Source organism: Microtus ochrogaster, chromosome 1, assembly GCF_000317375.1.
Source record: "Microtus ochrogaster isolate Prairie Vole_2 chromosome 1, MicOch1.0, whole genome shotgun sequence".
In the NCBI taxonomy this organism is placed as follows: Eukaryota; Metazoa; Chordata; class Mammalia; order Rodentia; family Cricetidae; genus Microtus; species Microtus ochrogaster.
This window is the reverse complement of record NC_022009.1, coordinates 126,406,573-126,428,845: the sequence shown is the minus strand read 5'-3', so window position 1 is coordinate 126,428,845 and position 22,273 is coordinate 126,406,573. Positions and strand designations below refer to the sequence as shown.

Genomic DNA, 22,273 nt, shown 5'->3' with positions numbered 1-22,273 from the left:
GGATGGAGAGGTGGACATGGACAGACTGTCATGGCAGATGGAGAGGTGGACATGGACAGACTGTCATGGCGGATGGAGAGGTGCTGGACTGCAGACAGCTCCTTTCCTGGAGGATCTCAGTTTGTTGCACATGCTCTCGGAAGGGGCACTCACTATATCTCTAAATACAAGACAGTGCTAGCAGCAGAAGCATCCAGAAAACCAAATCCTTTCCATTCTAGTGTCTGTCATTCTAGGCTTGCCTAGTCCTGAAATCTGGAAGTTAAGCAGGGTCAGGGATTGTTGAGGTGGCTTAGCAGGCACAGGGACTTGTTGCTGAATCTGATGCCCTGATTTCGATCCTGGGAACCCACATGATGGAAGAAAAGAATCAACTCTCACACCTCATCTGACCTCTCTACACATGCTATGGCCTAAATGCAGGCATACTCAATATAGGCAGGGTCAGGGTTTCCATTCAGCCTACTGGAGGATCAGAGAAATAAACACACACAAAGATGCTCCTGGCTGCTGTCTACAGAGTATCTTAACTCCTTTAGACTAGGGAGCTAAAACTTGGCTTTTGGCCCTGGTCGGAATGTTCTACCTCTATTCTGGTTGTATGTGGGCCCCTCTACCCCACCCCCAAGTGTGACTACTGATAACATGGAACGTGCCATTTAATTACATTTAATTTTAGTTAGCTTATACCTAAGTAGTCCTGTGTGGCTACCATTACAGACTGGAGCTTTAGAGAACAGAAGTCAACCTCATTTCTGCTCATAATAATACATCATAAGAGGATCCAACATTTGTATAAAACATAACTTTACCTTGAGATCCACTTAACACCAGACCTAGCTCAGCGCAGACGGTAGCACAGGTAATCTCATAGTCATGTCCCGTGAGAATGGCCCGAGGAGTGGTGGTCTCACCTTTAGCAAGGAAAAAAAAAAAGACAAATCAACCCCAGTGTATAAAGATTTAATAACTTGGTGTCGATTATTATCTCTGCTGAAGCCTGCAGAGTTTTCAATTTGTCCACAATTTATTTTAGGACTAGATCCAAACTTTGCTACAGTTTGATTTTGAATTTTACATGTTTCTGAATTTCAAGAACCCTTATGTGATTATCTAGCAACAGCAGTTTGCAACTCAGAGACAAAGATGGCAAAACCTAATGAGCCTCTCAAATAGATGATTCCAAGTTTAGGATCTTGGTTAGAATGAACCCACAAAAACCATCACACAGCTAGATTAAGGCAACAACTCAGACATTTGTCCATTTGATCCTCAGCGCTCAGTGAATTCCTACACGGTCAGAATGGCAGGGCACTGCAGGGTTTACACTTTGACTACACATTGCATCTTTATGAATTTACCTACAATGCTCCCAAGCCCACAGAGTTGAAATAATTTGTTCCTAAGGATGATCTATGCCTAAGTCTATATAATTTAAGATTCTGTCCAAAAATTATTACAATAAAGCAACTAAAAATAAGAACTCAGCCTTAATTTACATTTCAAAGAAAGGTCTCCTGCTCTTCCTCAGTAGATGACAACTCCCCTAACAAGACAACTGAAGTGCAACTCGAATCTCCAAGCAGCCTTTCTCTAAAACACCTCATAGCTGAGTGTTTCCTGATGTGTAGCTCTCACAGAGTACCTCCCCACATTCCAGTCCACCAGTAGAGGCATGATGAACCCCTGTGTATTCTACTGATGGTGCTGGAGGGTTTGGAGGAAAGAGGGTGGGGGAAAGGGAATGATGGAAGAAAGAACTCACCCTGCTCTGGGTCACAAAGTAAAAACTGGCCACAGCTCAGACAAGTGACAAAATCACAGGTTTCGGTTGTGACTTAATTTGTACCGCAAGGACACACAAGATTCTGTATTTAGCCAGAAGTACCCTGGTTTATGGCATAGTTGAGAACTGATACTGTATAACCCCAAAGGAAAAATATGCCCAGAAAGTAGCTCACTCTGAGCAGCTTCATAAATAAATAAATAGCTTGCCACTGTAACCCAGAGACTGGTTGTCTTTAGAGCCAGCGCCCACCCTGAGGAAATGCCCCTAACAGGTCAGGAAAATCTGTCAGAGCCCACTACATCTATAGAGGCCAGTGTTGCTGCTAAAACACAGATCTAGCTTTGAAAGCAGGTGTTCTCAAGATGTAGGTCATTGAGCTCTCCCAATATTCTTGTAAAATACGTGCACATGCCTGGTTTTCTGGGTGGCAGAGGAAGGAAATAGGCTTCATTGAAGGCACAGAGGTACAAGACCCCCAAAAAGGCAAGAGAGAGGACACTGCTCCCAAGAAAGGAGCTTGCTTCTTGTGCCTTCCCTGGAGGCAGTGGTAACTCTATCATGACATGTGACAGGTATCCCCTGCGTATTCCACAGTGTCACCATGGTGTCTCTTAAGGCTTTGGTGAGTATCAGTAGTTCTGAGTGAGATTTTAGCCTATAAGAACTTATGTATTATCCTGGGTCTAGGGCCCAGTGTCAGCCTAGCCCATATCCCCAGAGAAGGAAAACAAGACCTCAGCTAATAGACTTATGGGCCAGGAACAAGTGGAACCAGGAGCCTGCTTTTATCTGATTTCAGATTGGAAACACATAGGAGGAACACACCTAACTTATTAGAATGCCTTCTTGATATTTTCCAAATCAAGAGGAATATCTCAGAGACTATTTTTCTCCTTAAATTCATTAAAAAAAATTTTTTTGGGGGGGACCTTCAAAGAAGGAAATGATACAAGCCCATCTAAGCTACTTAATTTTGTATTAAAAATCATGAGATTTAGAAATAAACATTCTATGTTTGAAAAAGTTAATATGTTAGCCATCATTCATGGTCCCTTCCATAACCCCCATTGTCATTTTATTTTATTTTATTTTTAGTTTTTCAAGACAGGGTTTCTCTGTAGCTTTGGAGCCTGTCCTGGCACTAGCTCTTGTTACCAGACTGGTCTCGAACTCACAGAGATCCGCCTGCCTCTGCCTCCCGAGTGCTGGGATTAAAGGCGTGTGCCACCACCACCCGGCCCATTGTCATTTTAAATTGCACAAAAATAGCATAATGTTATTTTTGAAATCACTGTCTAATTATATCTCTTAGTAATGATATTTTAAAATAAACCATTAAAATATTATGATTTAATGACTACATTTTCAATGAAATTGTCCCTTTTTGTTTCCATAAATTACAAATGATTTTAATGGTGGTGAAATTTGTGTTTTAAATAATCTTTCCTCAGTGGAAAGGGAAGGCTTGAAGGAAAATAAAATGAAAGCAGTTTATATGTAAGCCAAAATAAACAAAGGACAGATATCTTTAGGTAGCCAATGCTCTTTCTTGTTTTCTAGATTTAAGAATGTTTTCTCAGGAGCTTAGTGGAGGGAGGAAGGAGACTGATCTCAACTATTTTCTTTGTGAAATGTAAGAGATGAACTAGGATAATCTAGAACTATGAAGTCAGAAGGTAGGGAACCTCAGAAAGGAGGCTACGTTCTAAACCTCCTCCTTTGCAAACACAGTTCACAAGTGTGTTCTACTTACAAAATACCAGCTTCCACAAATGCCAAACATACCACTCACTTTCATCACAAAAATCAGCAGATACATGAACAAAATAACACCAGGATAGAAAAGGGCCTTCCCTCTCCTGGGGTCTGATCTCTAACTAAAGTGCTGGACTTTGTTGGCAAAGGGTTTCCTACTCCAGGAAACAGGTTAGACAGTCCAGGAAATGCGAGGGGCGGCGGGAGGACTGAGTGTCACACAAGCTCAAGTAACACAACAAATTAAAAGCGTAAGGGCAGAGTCATGACCAGGGCTTCTCAGGGAGCTGGATCTACAGTGAGAATTAACAACAAAACAAAAATCCAACCATGCTCAACTTGCCTCATGTACAGGAAAAACCCAGTCTACAACACATGAAGAAAAGGCCATTTCCAGCTCCCTTATCTGAAGCACAGACACAGCATTCTCACGCTTTCACCTTATTAAAAACTATGTTCAAAATAAAAAGTCAGATTTTTATAAATCCCAATAAGCCAAGGATTTTAATATTAAAATTTCACTATTACTAATATAATTCTATAATATGGGATTTAAACCAAACAAATACAAACGGCTTGAGCTCAGTGGACATACTGGAAATCACTTGGCATGAGACTGAAGGAATCATTAGAGACAGGACACTGGTTCTCTGTGGAGCTAGTGTGTCTTTCACTTCTCTTTAGCTACAAGGATACATCATCTGGGCTGTAGAGGAACCAGGGGATATCATCCAACAGAGAAGAAAGGTAAGAGCCCACTATCTCCGTGCGGCTCTGGTTATAGCCTCCCTGTCAGCTCTGGAGCTGCCCCTCCTGGCCACTTGCCAGCTCAAATCAGGATGGTAGCGGGCTATCAATACAAACAAGACGGTTCAGCACATGCATTACGTTTCAGATTCACCAGTCTCACTGAAAGAGCAGAGAAAGTCTTCAGAAAACTACTAGGTTTATTCTTTTGATAAAAACCTTCAGTTGTTAGTGGATGCTGACAGTCCATATCTTTGCTCTCTCAGAGAACAGGATCTAGGATCTACCAAAGCCAAGACCATAAAGCATGGCAGATTCCCTTAAACCCTTTAAAGTCTTACTGCGTGAAAACCATCATGGCTTTTAATAATGCTGGGAGAAAATTTTATCTTGGTAGTTTAAGAAGCCACACTTCAAACTTCTTAAAGAAAAATGAAAAGAGAAAAAGGACAGGCTTCCAGGACTGCTTTGAAAGCTGGAGCGCAAACTTCAAAGGCAGGGTCTTTGTGTGAGAGCAGTTTTATGACTACTGATGCAGATCCCACCAAAGCTGAAAGGGAGACTCAGTGCATCTTAGGGATGGCCTTAGAAGAAGACGAACAAGTCAAATGAGATTAAAGACAGCCCAAAGCCTGCCACAAATCCCAGGCACGCCAGCTCTACAGATGTGAGTGTGCTGGTAAAAGTGTTTGCCTTGAAGAGCCCAACTTAAGCAACGAGGGGCTACAACCCTGTCTGTGTCCTCTGGGCCTATGCTCCTTCATAGCAGTTACCACAACACCGCTGAGGAGAATGATATACTTTTCTATTAGTAAATGTTTTTCTTTGTCCCCCTCATAACATTAAATATTTTTATTAAATGGAATCTGAACTTCTTAAAATTTTGTATCTGAAAGAGGAAAAGTAATTCCTGTATTATCATAAGAAAGAGGCCAACCTGGTCTACAAGAGCTAGTTCCAGGACAGGAACCAAAAACCTATGGAGAAACCCTGTCTCGAAAAATAAAAATAAATAAATAAATAAATAAATAAATAAATAAGAAAGAGAATTCCCAAGATTTATCTACACTAACATAAAGGAGATAAATAATCCATGTAAAAAATACACTTTTTCATTATTTTAAAAAGTGGAAGGAGTTCTTGCCATTATCTGCAACACTGCCCCAGTCTTAACAAGCGAAGCATTTCAGAGCACGCTGCACAGTCCTCAATGCAGCTTAGCATGCAGCAACAGGCACACAGCACGCTGCACTCACAGCATCTGCATGAAATGGAGCGGGCTCTGCGCTTCCCTGTCCTCAGTCTTAGAAATACAAAACTGCTTCTTCCCACCCATGCAGTGATGGCTTCTTGGTCCCAGATCCTGCTGCTCACACCCTCACTCCCACACTCTTGACGTTCACTCAGCAATGTTTACTGATGCTGTGGGTATTAAGTGACACACTGGAAAATGAGGACAGAAGCACAGTACGGCCCTTTGTTTGAAAATGACTTGATCTACAACAGTCACTGGTGTCTGAGGTTGCAACTCAATGGTGCAGTGCCAACTAGTGTAAGGTCCTGGGTTCAATTCTAACACTTCAAAACAAAAAATCAGAAATTAAATGGTTATCAAGTCAAGTTTTATCTATTTTGTCATAATCCTATAAATTATAAGTGATTTTAAAGGTTAAAAATGGGCTTCATATGAAGAGTCAGCATTTAACATTAATCAATAAAGTCTTTAAGTAAACACCAGTAATACAATTTTCCACATTAGTAAAATCTTGTATACCTAAAGAAAACTAAAATGGAATATGAAACTAGATTTTGTTTAAAAAAAAACAAAGAAACAGAAGTCACTTGAGGTTTTAAGTCTAAGTATTTTAAACACCAAAAGTTAACTACTATAGAAGATATACAGGTTACTTCCCAAAGATAGGTAACTGTATTTTACACATGCACTTTGTCTATTAATGGCTGTCGATTAATACAAAACATTCATGTGAAAACCAAATACTGAGCTTTCTCATGTGGCTCACCACAATGGTAAATCAAGAAAGGAAATGGGTTTTCGCCGATAAATGTTTCCTTTTTCCCGGATAAATGTTTCTGAACCCTTTCCACTAACTTCCTAATTTTTCAATGGAAATTCTAACACCTTTTAATTATGCAAAAACTAAATTATTTGAAATTTTTTTCTAATCATTCCATCTTTATCACCCCCAGCCCACCCCCACCCCGGGTACCCGCCATGGTCTTTGGGTGTAGTTAAACATACAGACTACAGTCAGCATTGCCACAGGTGCATTAAGGTGCCTGCCATGTGTACCAGAAAATGTTGATGGCTTCTTTTGTAAATACCACTAGAATTACTAATATAAGGCTAGACAAGGTTGGTATGAAAGTCAGTCTAAGTTCTGGGCTCATATCATTTCCCTCCTCTGCTACAAATCTGGGTTTTGTTGTTTTACATGGACTCATCTTCGGAGGCTCTGCTGAGCAGTGAGTCTGTGTGGGAAATTCTGTGTGCAATACTGTTCTAGGGAATGGGGCACAGTTAGTGCAGAATGCACACTCAGCAGTGACAGGCCCTGGGCTTAGACCTCAGCATGTAGTGTGCTCACACAAATGCAAAAGGAAAAGAAACCAAACCCCACAAGTTCTACCATGACACGCACTGCCATAAGAAATCAGTGTAACAAAACTGTCTTTTTATGTCTTTTGTAAATACCACGTGCTTCTGTGATGGGACTGCATCAAATTCCGTACTGCTGATAATCCAATTAAATCTAGTAAAAACTGTAGTACAGTTTAGTGACTAAAAGAGGCCTCTGGGACGACAGCTCAGTGGCAAGGAACACACTTAGCATGTGTGAGTCCTAAGCTCCATCCCCAGCACCATAAAAAAAAAAAAAAGATTGTAGCTACGAGTGTCTAAATTTGAATCCAGACTATAGTACCTACCTACTAAATGTCTTCTCAGTTCTAGGTGAGAGATTTGGGCCTTAAAGCCAAGGCAGAAAAAAAGATTACTTTCATAGTTTCTCCAGGTGTTATCCATAAAGACAAGGGACAATAAAAGAGGCTATCATAAGAAGTCTTAGCTGGGTGTGGTGGTTCATGCCTTTAATACCAGTACTCAGGAGGCAGAGGCGGGTGGATTTCTGTGAGTTTGAGGCCAGCCTGGTCTACAAAGGGAGTTCCAGGACAGCCAGGGCTGTTATACAGGGAAATTCTGTCTCAAAAACAAAAAACAAAACAACAAACAAAAAAGAAGTGTTAATGTGCAGTGTGTCTGCAAGTCCTAAGCACCCATGAGCGATCCACCCATCTCTGTGTGTGTGTGTGTGCATGTGTGTGTGTATGTGTGTGTGTGCATGTGTGTGTGCATGTGAGTGTGCATGTGTGCGTGCGTATGTGTGTGTGTGTGCTTGTGTGAGCGTGTGTGTGTGTGAGCGTGTGTGTGTGTGTGTGTGTGCGCGTGCACACGCACGCTGTTTCTCCGGTGTTGTTATCTGATCTTGGGCTGCATAAGTGCCAGCTACAGATGGTTCTCATTTTTCCTTCTTGAAAAGGAAAAATATGCCTTAGTTTCTCAAAATTATACTCTGATTTCGAACATTTTGCCTTGTCTCCAATATTAAAACTTTCCCCAACAATCACACACCTGTGAGGTAGAGAAAATGCAGTTAATTTTCCACAATCAGGCTTATTTTCCAAATATAAATATTTCTAATTTTCTTTCATTATCAAATATGAAATGTTCATTATTAAATGTACAGGCAAATTAGTAACTCATGAGGATAATGAAAACTTGCTTCCAAGTCCCAGTAACTTGAAATGAATATTTCTGGCCTTGCCTGGCTATGATTCCAGTTTTTGTATGCACTCATATGCATAGGCTTTTGAGCATATGCATGTAATTTGACAATACTTACAAGACATGAAATACACAGTTCCATGATTTTTGCACTTAGTGGCACCGAGAACATATGTTTCGGTGTCCGTATCACACATCTGCAGTATCCTCGATAGAATTTGCATAGTTCTTCAGTTTGTTTACATCCTACACTTCACTTGAACTACCACACTGTTTTTCCCCTACTCTGAGACTTCATTTATGGATTCTCTACAGTGGGATTGTTCATCTGTAGCTCCTGCACCTAAATACAGGTGTCTAATAAAGTAGATATATAAAGTTTACCTGCACAGAAGGCACATACCTTCTCAGCACTGGGGAGGCAGAGGCAGATGGATCTCTGAGTTCTGAATTTGAGGCCAGCCTGGTCTACAGAGTGAGTTCTAGGACAGTCAAGGCTACACAGAGAAGTCCTGTCTCAGAGAACCAGAAAAACATAAAAAGAAAAAAGAAAACTGATGATGTGAAACAGTGTTCATTTATTTATATCCAACACTGAGTTTTATGAATGCAAATTAAATTTTTAATCTGTTTATTCTGATTATCCAAATCATTTAAAATTCTTATTATTGGTGCTAGCTTTTTTTGCTTATTTTTTAGGTTAGAGTTAATTGCACGGTTTCAGGGCTGACTGTCTGGCACCAGCAGTACACTACAATTGGTGTACCCCTCTCTGGGTACCGCTCCTGTTCACAGCTGCACTCAGATGCTGTTCCCACCCAGCTTGTCATGTTCATTACATCATCCTCGTGTGACTCACATCTAAGTGGTCATGTTGGTGAGCGTCTGACATTGTGAGGAGACAATCTCACAGCAAACGCCCTGATCTCCTGTTCTTCCAGCCTTTCTGCCCCTCTTCTGCAATGAGCCCGGAGCCTTAGGCGTGGTGTTCAGATTGGGCTCAACAACTATAATTTTGATTACTTGGGAGTTTTTTGTAATAGTCTTTGTTTTTTGAGACAAGGTTTTACTATGGTAGCCTTGGGTGGACTCAAACTCATAGAGACCCATCTGCCTCTTCCTGGGATTAAAGGTGTGTACCAATACCTAAGCCTAAAATTCTTTTTAATGTTTCTTCCATATTTGTAAGGTTTCTTTGTTAAACACATGTAAGTTAGGTACTCTGTAAGTAATAGAAGGTTTTCACATCTTTAGCTATTAACAATACCTTGATCTGCCCTGGTGTAATAGTGGTGCATGCTTTTAATCCCAGCACTTGGATGGTCAAGGCGGTGGATCTCTGTGATTGTGAGGCTACTCTGGTCTACATAGTGATTTCCTGGACAGCCATAGCTACATAGTAAAGATCGTGTTCTGAAACAAACAAACAAAACCAAAAAACTGTGTCTAAAACATCCCAAAGAAATAAAATAATCTCAGTTATAGAAAACTACAGCCTATAAAGATGAACACCTGAATGCTCAACAGTCACAGAGTTCAGCTATAAAAAGAACTGAATTCCAGGGAATTTTTTTTTCTTCATTTAAAGTACTCCAAGGGCCTGGAGAGATGGTTAAGATTTAGGGATTTAGGGGATCTGTTGCTCTGGCAGAGAACCTCAGTTTGATTCTCAGCACCCACATGGTGGCTCACAACTCCAGTTTCAGGAAACCCAAAGCCCTCTTCTGGCTTCCATGGGCACATATACACATAAAATAAATAAATCTACAAAAACAAAATCTTCCAATCCTAAATCTGAAGTCCAACCAAGCCTACTAGAATGTAAGAAAACTAGATTATTTTTAAAAATCATGGATAATGATACGCAATGATCTATCTAAGTAGGTGATGACAACTTAAAAACCAAACACTACACCCACAAGCTGGGTGTGGTCATCCACACCTGTAATCCCAACCCTTGGGAGGTGAGGCAGGAGGATTATGACAACCCAGTCCAGACTACTGGGGATCCTATATGAAAATAAATAAATCATCCAGATAAGAACAAACAAAAAAACCCATGATATAATCAATTCTAAAATTTGTTAATTAGCACTTTTAATTAGCTCTATAAAGTAGTGGTTCCAGCATGCGAAAATGAAGGTAACTAGAAAAAGTAGGGCAATTATTGCTTTATAAAAGAAGTAATTAGAAAGACACAAATAATTTCATAGAATATGGCTCTTCATACAGCTTCAGGAATATCTACTTCATAATATAAGGCACACATACATGTAAGGTCGCACATAATCTTTCTAATAAAAAGCTGAAAGCTGGTTAAAAAAAAAATCAGTTTAATGTTGGCCCAGAGGTCTCAACTAAACGCGTACTTATTAAAGCTATAGTAATGCCACACTCATGGGGGATGGGGACTCGCTATACCTTATTCTATTGGCAGACAAATCTTACTTTAATATGTGAGAAAGGGGGCAGGGCACCAATTACAGTTTCTGGGTAATATTTGGTGTCTGTGTGTTCTAAGAGTCTAGATAATGACAGTCACTAAGTAGTATGTAGTCTCAAATTAATTTCAGTCATTGTTTGAAATTAAAATACCTGTTTTGAGCATAAAGTGTATGCAACTTTATTTGGGATTGCCCCAGTGTCTACATATGAAGATACTCAGTTTTAGTTTGAGGGCATAAATCAGCTCCCCTGTCCTCGTATTTAAGTGGCTACAGCCCATAGACGAATGGTATAGTGATTTTTCTCTGAAACAAAACAAGGTAAATAAATGTGATATATTGGCACATCATCCCACTGCTCTGCATATGGTGCACATTAAGGTTGTATTCATTTGCCATATGAATATAATTCCTTTTACCACATCTACTATTAGCTACAAGAAGTAAATACAGAGTTGTTTTGCTGGAATTTGAGGGTCTGCATTACATCACAGAGCACTAAACATCCTGGACCTTCTGGAGAGTTTCATAGACATTTTTAATGTCACCTGAACATGCTGCTTCAGACCCTACTTTGAATTTTACAAGAAAATAAAGCAGAAGAAGGTAGAGCAGCAGGCCAGGAAGAAACTGGATGCAGGCTGAACAAGGCACACGGAAGAACTGAGGTCCTCGACAAAGACCCAGATCCACCTCATCCCTCACATGAAAGACCTCATGCCTCAAGCACTGCTTTCATATACAAAACAGAGTGAGTATCAGAAACCTACGATTAGGTATTATCTAAACGGTTTCTGCCAACCACAACTTACTGAAGACCTGAGAGTCTCTTGGACAAACTGTAGTGCTTTGTTTTATCATATAGGTACTGTGCTTTCCTTAAAATATTTATTACAAAGTCCCAATTTCAGGTTAGGGTGGAAGCAGAAGAAAAAAATGATTTGAAAAAACTTACAAGGTCCAACACATCATACATATCCTGACATTTGAGACGCATGAATAATATATCATAGGCAATTAAGACAAAATACACTGGTGTTTCCAGGCCCAGCCTTCCCCATTAGAGAGCTGTACATCCCCGGTGCGCCCAGCAGATGGTGCTCTAGGCTACCTACTTACAGAGAGGACACTGCACTACAGCCGCCTATATTTTGCCAAGACAAAGAATAAGAATTTATCAGTAGCTTTAGTAAAACATATCAGGTTTTATGATAAAAGGACATAATTCCTAAATACATGCATAAAAACATACATATGCATAAGCACTTGTGCATGGAGGCCACCAGTAAATAACTCACACTGGACACGTTACAACACCACTTCTTTTACAGACTTGATGAGTAGTCTAATATCACTGCTATTTATAGTCATAGGGCAAGATCATTCTAAATTCATTAAAAAAATTTAGAATGCCTTAAAGTTGGAATTCATTTTTAATTATAGCAGGAATGTCTCATTAGGGTGATACTAGTAAAATTAACAACAGTAGGATTTACGATAATGACTTATGTGACTGATGAGAGTATAACAAAATGAAGTTTTAGACAGAGAAAAAATAGGGCAGCTCTGAAATACAGTACTTTACAAAGCGGCTCTGCAGCCTGTGAGTGCTACTAGCCTTACGGTTAATAAAATTTTCTTTCTAATTAACGGTGCTGAAATACTCTTAACAGAATCTTGTTGTTTTATATATATAAACTACCCCCCCCATAGACGCCATTCCTATAAAGGGAGAAGGCTGACATAGATTACCATGTCTGATTGCAGAGGAAAAAGAAATATGCCACCTTTCCATCAAATCAAAACCAGAATGCAAGAATGTTAAAGTACTTTTCTGAAATAGTGCGCAGCAAACCTACGCGACACCCTCACAGTCCGCAATCACCCGCTCCAAAAGCGAATTGACCGACTGTAAAACAAAAATCACTTTGAAATCTAAAAGTGTTGCCTAAGTGGTTAGTTTTTAAAATTCAAGTTTATGATTTATTAGTGTAATATAAAATAGTGAATAAATAATAACAGTGTCGTATGCTTTCAACTTGTTTATGTAAGCACAATCATGTCAAGGTTGGAAGTGTTTAAATACCAATTTAGGGCACTGAGGGAACACAGTTTCTCTGGAATTTGGAGGGCGATGCAGTCGGCATTGTTCTGAAGAGAAAACCTTCCTTTGGAGGAATCTCAGCCTAGGACAGCAGCCGGGGTGAGGTAACAAAGTGCTGGGCTTTCCGCAGAAAACACCTTTCACTGAAATCGTCCTGGTTAATGTTACAGAAACCATCCGCAAGCAAGTGGAACGCTATTTTCAGCCTTCTCATCGCGAAAGCCGCATTCCACCGCAGATAACCATCACAAGACAATAGAGCCAAAGGTGAAAAACGGCCTGTCTGCGGAAAGCAAGCCTTTGGCTGCATAATCTAGACAGGTTTCATAAAACATGTGAGTCATTTTTAAAGCCCCAAATTATACTATTTATAGGTTTCATCCAAGTTGAGTTAGCCTGATTTTTATCCAACTAATACACATATTAACATTGTATAACATTAGGTTAAAATAGTTATGCAACTATCAGCTTTATATGTAGCAACAACATCAGATTTGAAGAAAATGGCATTTGGCTCTTGCTTATGATACTTGCAAATAAAAATCACTAAATATTCTTGTGATTTTAAAATTTCAAATAAACTTAAATAGCTGAGAGAACTGTAAAGTGCAGGGGAAAAACAATAGGTCGCCCCAGCACCACTTTTCTTCTTTTAAAGAAAGAAAAAAAATCTAGACTAAAAGATTTGAAGTTAAGTAGTACTGTGTATATACTGGCCTTCCTACAAGTGCATTAGTGTGTGGCCGCTCTCTTGGGGTGTTCCTGTGGCTCTGAGAGACACAAAGCAGGAAGGCGGCAGGAGGCGGGCAGGCGGGGGCGGTGGACAGGGGAGCCTGAAGGCTCAGAGGTGCCGGACGCCGGACTCCGGACTCCGGACTCCAGCTGCTCACAGCCTCCGCTGAACCAGAGGCTCAGCAGACTGAATCAGCTCGTGGGAGGGTTTAAAACAGTTACATAGTAAAAATATCTGGGTTTGCCTGCTATTTGTTTTTTAAAAGCTTAGATTGGCTTTTTCGTTTTTTCTATTCTAATGTACATAAATTCTCATAGTAAGTAAAAGTATCTGTATGTCAGGATTCACTACTCAAAGCTAAAGCAGAATTGGATTGGGGCATCAGACATTATAAAGGGCGAGACAGGATGAAGTAATACATTTAGTAAAAATACATAACAGTTTTCTGAAATTTGTATTAGGTGTACCCATGTTCTTATGTTCCTCCCCCTCATCATTACCTGTATTCCTAGGTGTCCACGTTCACCGTATTACAGGCAGTAAGAGAACGTGCACACTGCACGGAAGCAATAATGTTTTTATATGTACCAAGACGGTGTTGGTGTGGGGCTGACTGCCTCTGATAACAGTCACCATGTTGCTTTTACAGATGAGAGAGAAGGGCCACAGCTGAGCCAGGAAAGCAGATTTCTCCTCCAAAGGAGTCCCAGTATGCCATCACTCCCCCTCAATTCTCTATTTAAATGTCACACATATAAAAACCATCTCTGGGCCATTTATAAGGGACTTAAGTAACATACATTTAAACATACGTACATATCAGTTAATGTGTAAAGAGATATAAAATACTTACTCTGAAAATGTGACACTTTCTAATTTTAAAACATAATTAAATCTCTGAAATGCTACAGCAGTTAGTTTCATGCAGGAATAGCCAGCACGGTTTTAATATTTCTCAGAATACACATGGCTGAGAACTCCACATAACACAGAGAAGGCAACCAACTTGAATGAAAAACAAAGACTCAAATATTTGTCTTTGAGGGTATAAATTGCTATACATGCATAAAACATTTTAAGGCAAGGATCTAAATTCTTTGAGACAAATAACTCTAAGTGGTAGATTTATATAGTATTTATGTCAAATCTAGTTTTGCCTGAGACATTTATTTAATCTTCTATTTAAAGAAACAGGAAAAGAAACTGAAAGTAGTTACTCAATCTAGGAGGCCAGAAAGGAAGAGGCATTAGAATGCCAGCACCCATAAGGAAGGATCAGATAGTGGATATCTTATAGAGAATGAAAAACAAAATCCCTGCATTTTTACCTTCTTTAAGTTGACTGTGTAAATAAGAGACATGTACAAAGTATACTTTCCCACAGTGCAAACGCAGTGGCTTGCTCTGACGTCTAAGGCTGGATTACCTACAGTATCAGAACTTTAAAATTATTTTCCTATTCTATTCACATAGAAGATTATCTTTGATTAAAGTCATAAATATGTCCACTAGATATCAACTGAATATAATGCTTGTTTATGATCTAATCCAAAGTCTCTAACATACATAAAAATAAAAAATAGTTTTGAAAAAAAACTCTGGATTTTACTAAATAAATATCAGTATTCTACTAAAAATTTTTGAACAAAGTGTTCACTTTCATACAAGTATTAACTGTTTTTGCACAACCTGAGAAGTCAACCGAAAACATGACAGGGTGAAATACACTTATACCCAGACACAATGCCCCACAGTATTTAGGTGATAGCACAAGCCTTCCTTAGTCAAATACACTGCAACCAGCCTTAAATTAAGAAATGTCTACCTTATGAAACAGAAATCTACAGCTATTCTTACAGGAACTCGTCTCTGTTGTCATAATCATTTTAATTAAATTCTCATTTTTCAGGTGGTCCCTTTAATTGTTTTTCCTACTTCTTAATGTGTTTTTTAAAGCCCTCTCTTGACTGCAGCTGTGTGCGACTGGTTTTAATGGTGGCTGTTTCCTTTTTTGCCTTCTGTGAATTACAATTTTAAATGGTTACACATTTTTGTGTTGTTGTTTTACTGCCTCCAGTGCAGTTTCTGAAAGATGTTTAATGCTGTTGTGAACATTTTCATTTCCCATCTGAAAAGTCAAGAGCCAATTTGAATATTGCATATTGGCCTTTTATGACCTGTTTTATTTTTTAATATGTAAATAAAAGCATAATTTTATAAAGTTACAGATTCCAAACTTATAACTTTTATTTTGTTCTTTTAAAGCATGAGTTTAATAAACAAGATAATACGTAATTTTTCTTTTATGTTACATGTTATTGTTCATGAGAACACCTCTAGTTTACTTTGTGCATAAGAATGATCATAATGTAAAAATGAAGGTTTCATATGAGGACCTGAATTATCAGTGATATGGGATGTTTTAGTAATCATGCCATCTAGGTCAACCTTAAATTACAGCTTAGAAATTGAACATACTTGATAATTCAGTGTTGTTCTCACCGTAATGAAAGAGCACTTCCCCCTCGAAGTGTTATTAGTCTACATTATTTCTAAAGGTTCACTTTAAAAAGTAGTACTTACTGCCTGGGTTATCTCCAATTCCATTGCTTTTCCCATTCCAGTACCACAGAAGAAGGGTTGCGTCACGTGACCCTGAGAGAATGTAGCAATTTCCCCCTATATATGACTCAGAGCGAGCCAGGCAAGTGACGACATCCCAATGGCCAAACACCACTTGGATCAATTTTCCTAAAATATAAAGCAAATTTTCTTTAGCTGCAATTAAAAGACAAAGCAAGCTTCCAGCAAATACATAACCTGCAGAACACCGATGCCAGGATAATTCACTCTGGGAAGGTTCTGACCTGGTAAGGTTTTGTTTTTAAATACTATCCATAATACTTTCAAAAAATCAAGTGAATAGCAGTAATGTTTTTGAAAGGCATATGATAAAACTATTTCAACAAATAATATTTGAGTATGAGGATACCATATCCTTATAAACAGCTACTATAAATTACACAGGAATAATATTTACTGGTTAAAGCAGGCCCAGGAGAGTCCTTACCCTGGAACCATTTAACACTTTCTTGAGTTACTCTGTGACTCAAAACCAAAGCCTGCTGCCTGCCTTCCTGTGAAAGTACTGCAGAACTCAGCTCCTAACAGCCTCCACTAATGAAGCTCTTCTGTTTTTAGGTCACGGTGAAGAGAGTTCCTTCCTTTTCAAACCAAGGCTATACATGGACTAACTTTTCATGAAAGAACAGTTTATCATGATTGCAATTCAAACCCCAGTGTTCCTTATTTTAATTTTCTGAAGGATGAAAATTCTTTTTTTTTTTTTTTTGTTTTTCGAGACAGGGTTTCTCTGTGGTTTTGGAGCCTGTCCTGGAACTAGCTCTGTAGACCAGGCTGGTCTCGAACTCACAGAAATCCACCTGCCTCTGCCTCCCGAGTGCTGGGATTAAAGGCGTGAGCCACCACTGCCCGGCGAAAATTCTTTTAAGGGTGATGATAAAACCAAGATTACAGTAGTTTAATGGGAAGGACTGAGGACAGCGGAGAGGAACTTAGTCAACGTATATGCAGAAGAGTGGCCCACAAACCTGTGTCAGACATAAAAACCAAGACTAAGAGAAAAATGTATAGCTCAATAAGAAAAAACAAACAAATAAACAACAACCCCCAAGTGCTTGCTGTGGAGAGTCACTGCTTGACTGACACTGTGGTACCATTCACAAACTGGTTTACAGAGTTAGACATCCACAGCCCCTCTAAGCCACCCTAGTTCATCGCTACCATTTCCTGGAAAGGTCTATTAGTCTACAGATGAGTGCTACACAATGCCCACTCAACACTCTCAAGTGAGTGTCGGCAGGGCAAAAGAACTCACACGTTAAAGAAATGAAAGTTTTCTACTTGGAACACACAGAACAACATTCAGAGGCCTAAGCTCTCAATTAAGAGCTGGCATCTAAAAGTACATAACCTCTTTTATTTTCTTTCTTCTTCCTTTCCTTTCGTCCTTCCTCCCTCCCCTTCCCTTCCTCCCTACCTTTCTTTTTCTGTTTTGGTTTTTCAAGACAGGATTTCTCTGTGTAGGCCTGAAACTTAACAGACAAAGCTGGCCTCAAACTCAGAGATCCACCTGCCTCTGCCTGAGAGCTGAGATTAAAGGTGTGCACCACCGCCACCTGGCTACTTTTCAAGATAGTAAATGTAAATAAGAAAGTATTCACTTAAAATTTTAAATCATTGATTACAGTAAACTTAAAACTTTTTATAAATGTTTCAAATTTAGAGATAAAATAGTGAAACACTTATCTACATCAGGTAAAAGTCAAATGCAACTTTTCCACTCATGAGCAACAGGCTTGCAGAAGCAAATGCTACCAACCTTAAAACCAGACTTATTTAATTTTATTTAATTAATACTTTTTATTTTTCACATCTTTTTAAATTTTTTTCTTTTATAAAAATTTATTTTATTTAATTAAAATTCAGACTTATTTCAATTACAAATTACAGTTAATAAAGGACATTAATTCAGATCAAAAAATCCCTTAAGGCCAGTATTTGAATTGTTAAATGTGCCACAAGTTTTTGAAATGTCTTCAGCCTTCTAAATTGACGCTAGACATTTCTCTTACAAAGTCAGACTGTATCAGTAAGGCATCTGCTAGGAAGAATTCAAAATTTTAAAACTAATATGAAACGAATATCAATTTTTATTTCATTTTTAAGTGAAGATGTTTAGTAGTAAACAGGCTAGGTGCCTGCACTCCCATAGAGTTCACTATGTGTCTTAACCGCTGAAGGAAGCTGGTAAATCATACTGGCGTTATGTCTTGGTCACAGTCTGACCAGGGACGTCCGCTTTGGCCTCTCCCTAAGTGCGAGAGCCCAGGAACTGAGGAAGTGAAGTGAACGTGTTACTCAAGCTAAGGTCTGTTCTTAAGTCCAGCAACTGTGGACTTGTGTGAGCACTACCAACTAGGTAAGTGAGGTACAAGGTACCCAACAGACCTAGCAGTCCTGGTGCAATGGTCCCGGAACTTCACAGAGAACTATTTGCTGGCAGCTTACTTCATTTCCAGCTAGTTCAGGGGACAGGTGGGAAGCGGTCATTACTGACACAGAATGTTCCATGTTGTTTCTCCTCTAGTCACTACCCTGTTCCTCCTGTGTGTGAGGAAAACAGATAACCACTTGCTGTGCTTTCTTTTCCTTCTAAAATTACCTAGTTTTAATTTACCTAGCATCTACTAGGTGCCGAGCATTAGGTTTTCTTAAATGTACACAGGGTGAGGATACACTGTTCACACCCTCAGGGCCTTTGTTGTCTAATGCTGTAGACAAACGCTGAAATAAAGTGAACAGATACACAGTGATGTGTTCTACAAAAAAGAACAATCTAAAATCAGTGAATGGAAGGAAAATCCAAATGGGAGGGAGATATAAACGTTATACCAAAGGAGTTTCCTGTCTAATCCTGCTTAGCTTTATTCTCTAGAAACTGTAGGCTCAACTCCAACAAACATTCTCTCTACAGGTTTGCTTGCCCTGCTCTGGCAGCCCAGCTCAGCAATCTCCACTGCTGTTGTGATATGGAGGCTTGCTCCTTCTAAATAAATCACAGTATAAATACCTGCTGCCCTTTTGGTAAATTATTTTCTGATAATCTCATAAGTGCTCTTCAGCCTTTATTTTTTGTTTCCTTTAATACCAGGCTACCTCTCCACACATTAATATCAAAAATTACCACAAACACTAGAATATCCCTTTTTTGACAGAACAAATTTTCTACTTAATGCTTTATTTGACAGCTGTGCTACAAATAAAACAATCCCAGCACAGAACTCCGCACCACCGCATCTAAATGTGGCCAGAAAATAATTCTGACTGCCGGGGGAGGTTTTATTGTTGCCTCTGCTGCTCTGGTTGTGCCATGAAAACATGATTTATGTTTCAAGAATTTCCTGTTACAACCCAAATACCCCCTCCCCAATCTAATAAGAGGAAGATTTTTTTTTTGGCTTGTGTGCTAAAATATAATTGAATTCAACACTTGTGATGGCTTTGCCATTATATATTAACTGATCATACAATTTTCCCTTGCTTCTTCACCAAACTTAAGGAAAAAATTAGTTGATAATACCTATTGTCATAAAAACACAAATTCCTATTTTTCTCACTGAAATTACTTTTAAATAAAACTAGCAGCTGAGTATGCATAGAAGACATACAAAAGGAATATCACTTGAGGGTTTTTTTCCTGCACTTTTATAGAAAATATAAATTTTTAAATGTCAGTTAACTTGATATGAAGTTTAAAATAATGCTATTTCTTATGACTATTTTACATACACAGAGTCACATATTTTTATACAGGGTATTACAAGGTTTCTGTTGGGAGGAAGTGAAATGATATCAACTATGTTAAGTCTAACGGAACATGGCCTGCCCACAAGGAGCTTAGGGCTACAGATCATGATGGTTTTCAAATTAACCACGGACAGTGACACCTGTGTGAGTCAATGTAGGAAAAAGAAAAAAAAGAGAATGCTACATATAAAGTCGGAAGTGCCAGGCCAAGCCCCATTCTGTTACTGTTAGCTACTGAAATTTCAATATACCACTTAACTCTCTAAATCTCTGTCCATATTGTCTAAAAATGGGATAAGGACATGTATCCACTCCACAAGAGTTTTATGAAGCTTAAACAATATGTATGCCTAAGAACTCTGTAATTTCTAAAAAAAAGAATGGATACAGGAATTATGTAAATTATTAGTACAGTATGAAAGTTAAGCTCTACTTAACATACATTGGTATTTAATACATATCACACAACAAAAATAATAGAGAATGTCAATGAATTAAAAAGTTTTATAATGCCAAAATTCATGACTCTACCTATATTCTGACAAAGGTCAACCCTGGAGACGTGAAGTCGGCAGTGGTTGCCAGGACTTCAGAGTGTGGGAAAAGGGACATCCAGTGGGTGACATGAGGGGATTGGGGGTCATGGAGCTGTTCTGCACCGAGTCTGTGAGATGGTGATGCAATTCTGTGCACTGTCAAAACTTAAACACTATAAGTCAAAAAGCATGGAATAACTTACTGTGTGAATTTAAAAATAACCTTTCTAAGTGTGAGAACAATAAGCAGTCTAAAAGACTAATGAGAAAAAACTTATGAGGGACGTATCACGTGTAACCAGAGTCTGTGAGGACAGAGGGTGCATCAAATAATACTGAGGTTATTCTTTTATGCTAAAATAATGAAAAGTAGAAATCTAAAATAGCCCATCAAAACAGAAGATTCAGTAAAATAAAGAAATAGTTTTAGAAAACATCAATTCACTCTGCAGTTCTACATAAAGTTTGTGGAATTTTAATTTCAAAATAATCCACTTCACAAAATGAAATATCTAAAAGAAAATACCCTCAGCTGCTCAGAAAGGCTTGGGTGATCATGTTTGCTTTCATGAACTTACATCAAAATAAAGTGGACTGTAAGAAAATGAGAATCAATTTCCTGAAGTAGAAAATAAACAGAAATTTTTCACCAAATAATTTTAAGGCTCATTCTCTAAATATTTCAGCAGAAGAGAGTAATTCCCCCAATCTCTCAGCTGTGCCACAGTAGTCTAAAAATCACACATTTAAACTCCGTCAAGAACTATCTACTGTTCAGTCACCTACTATTAAGAGGAGCAAGAACCCATGCATTTCACAAGAAAGAGGACTTGCTAAAAGAAACTTAATTAAAAATTTCAATTAAGTAGAATTCCCACTACCAGAGCATTAATCAAGACACATGCATTTCCTTCTCCACTGACATTTCTTCTTCCAGGGACTGGGCATCTGACAGTGGAAGACACTGTACTCAAAACAAACTCAGTCAACAACAGTTCATGTCACGATGTGGGAACCCCCTCTGTATGCTATGAATATGTTTCATTACCACTGGTTAATAAAGAGGCTGCTTTGGCCTATGACAGGGCAGAATAGAGCCAGGCTGGAAGAGATACAGAGAACAGGTGGGGTCAGAGAGATGCCATGTAGCTGCCAAAGGAGACAGGTGCCAGAACCTTACCTGGTAAGCCACAGCCTCGTGACAATATACAGGTAATAGAAATGGGTTAATTTAAGATATAAGAGTTAGTTAATAAGAAGCCTGGGCTAATAGCTGAACAGTGTTGTAATTAATACAGTTTCTGTGTGATTTTTTTCAGGTCTGGGTGGCTGGAAACAAGCAGTCACCGGCTAAAATGTTACAGTCCTATTGATTAATGAAGTAATATGTAATTAACATCTAACTCTAAGCTGGGTGGTGGTGGCACACATCTTTAATCCCAGCACTCAGGAAGCAGAGGCAGGAGGATCTCTGAGTTCTAGGTAGATTTCTAGTTCTAGGAGAGTCGGGACTACACAAAGAAATCCTATCTCAAAAAAAAACCTTTAACTTTATTCAACTATATATTACCTATACATTTATTTTCTCTTCTCACAGTTTCTAAAATGTTTTAAGGACATGCTGTTAAATTTATCAATAGTTTACATTTTTGCCATGCAAACATTCCTTGGATTATATCTGCTGTTGGTTTGTCCCTCAGGGATCTGAACTTCAAAAGCATCTGTCACACACTTAGTCAGCAGTCGCTACTCTTCACGGGGGCAGAGGTTTCAGCAAGATTCTTTGCAGAATTGGGAAAGACAAGGTTTATTCTCAAAGGATAGACTTCATGATTCTTCCTAATATGGAACGGAAAACCTTTTAAATAATTGAAATGTAAAAATACTTTGGTGGGGGGCTGGAGAGATGGCTCAGTGGTTAAGAGCATTCCCTGCTCTTCCAAAGGTCCTGAGTTCAATTCCCAGCAACCACA

The 22,273-nt window shown here is 38.9% G+C and overlaps 1 protein-coding gene across 2 annotated transcripts in view; it reads right to left on the bottom strand.

Moving 5' to 3' along the window:
- Nucleotides 1-22,273, bottom strand: part of Lrba (LPS responsive beige-like anchor protein) — a 488,275-nt gene that overhangs the window by 9,325 nt on the left and 456,677 nt on the right. For both annotated transcript variants that reach the window (XM_026787115.1, XM_026787152.1), the window contains 2 exons: nt 15,958-16,125; nt 813-914 (listed from right to left, as the gene is read on the bottom strand). In XM_026787115.1, coding sequence (XP_026642916.1) covers nt 813-914; nt 15,958-16,125 — 270 coding nt within the window. The remainder of the gene's footprint in view (nt 1-812; nt 915-15,957; nt 16,126-22,273) is intronic.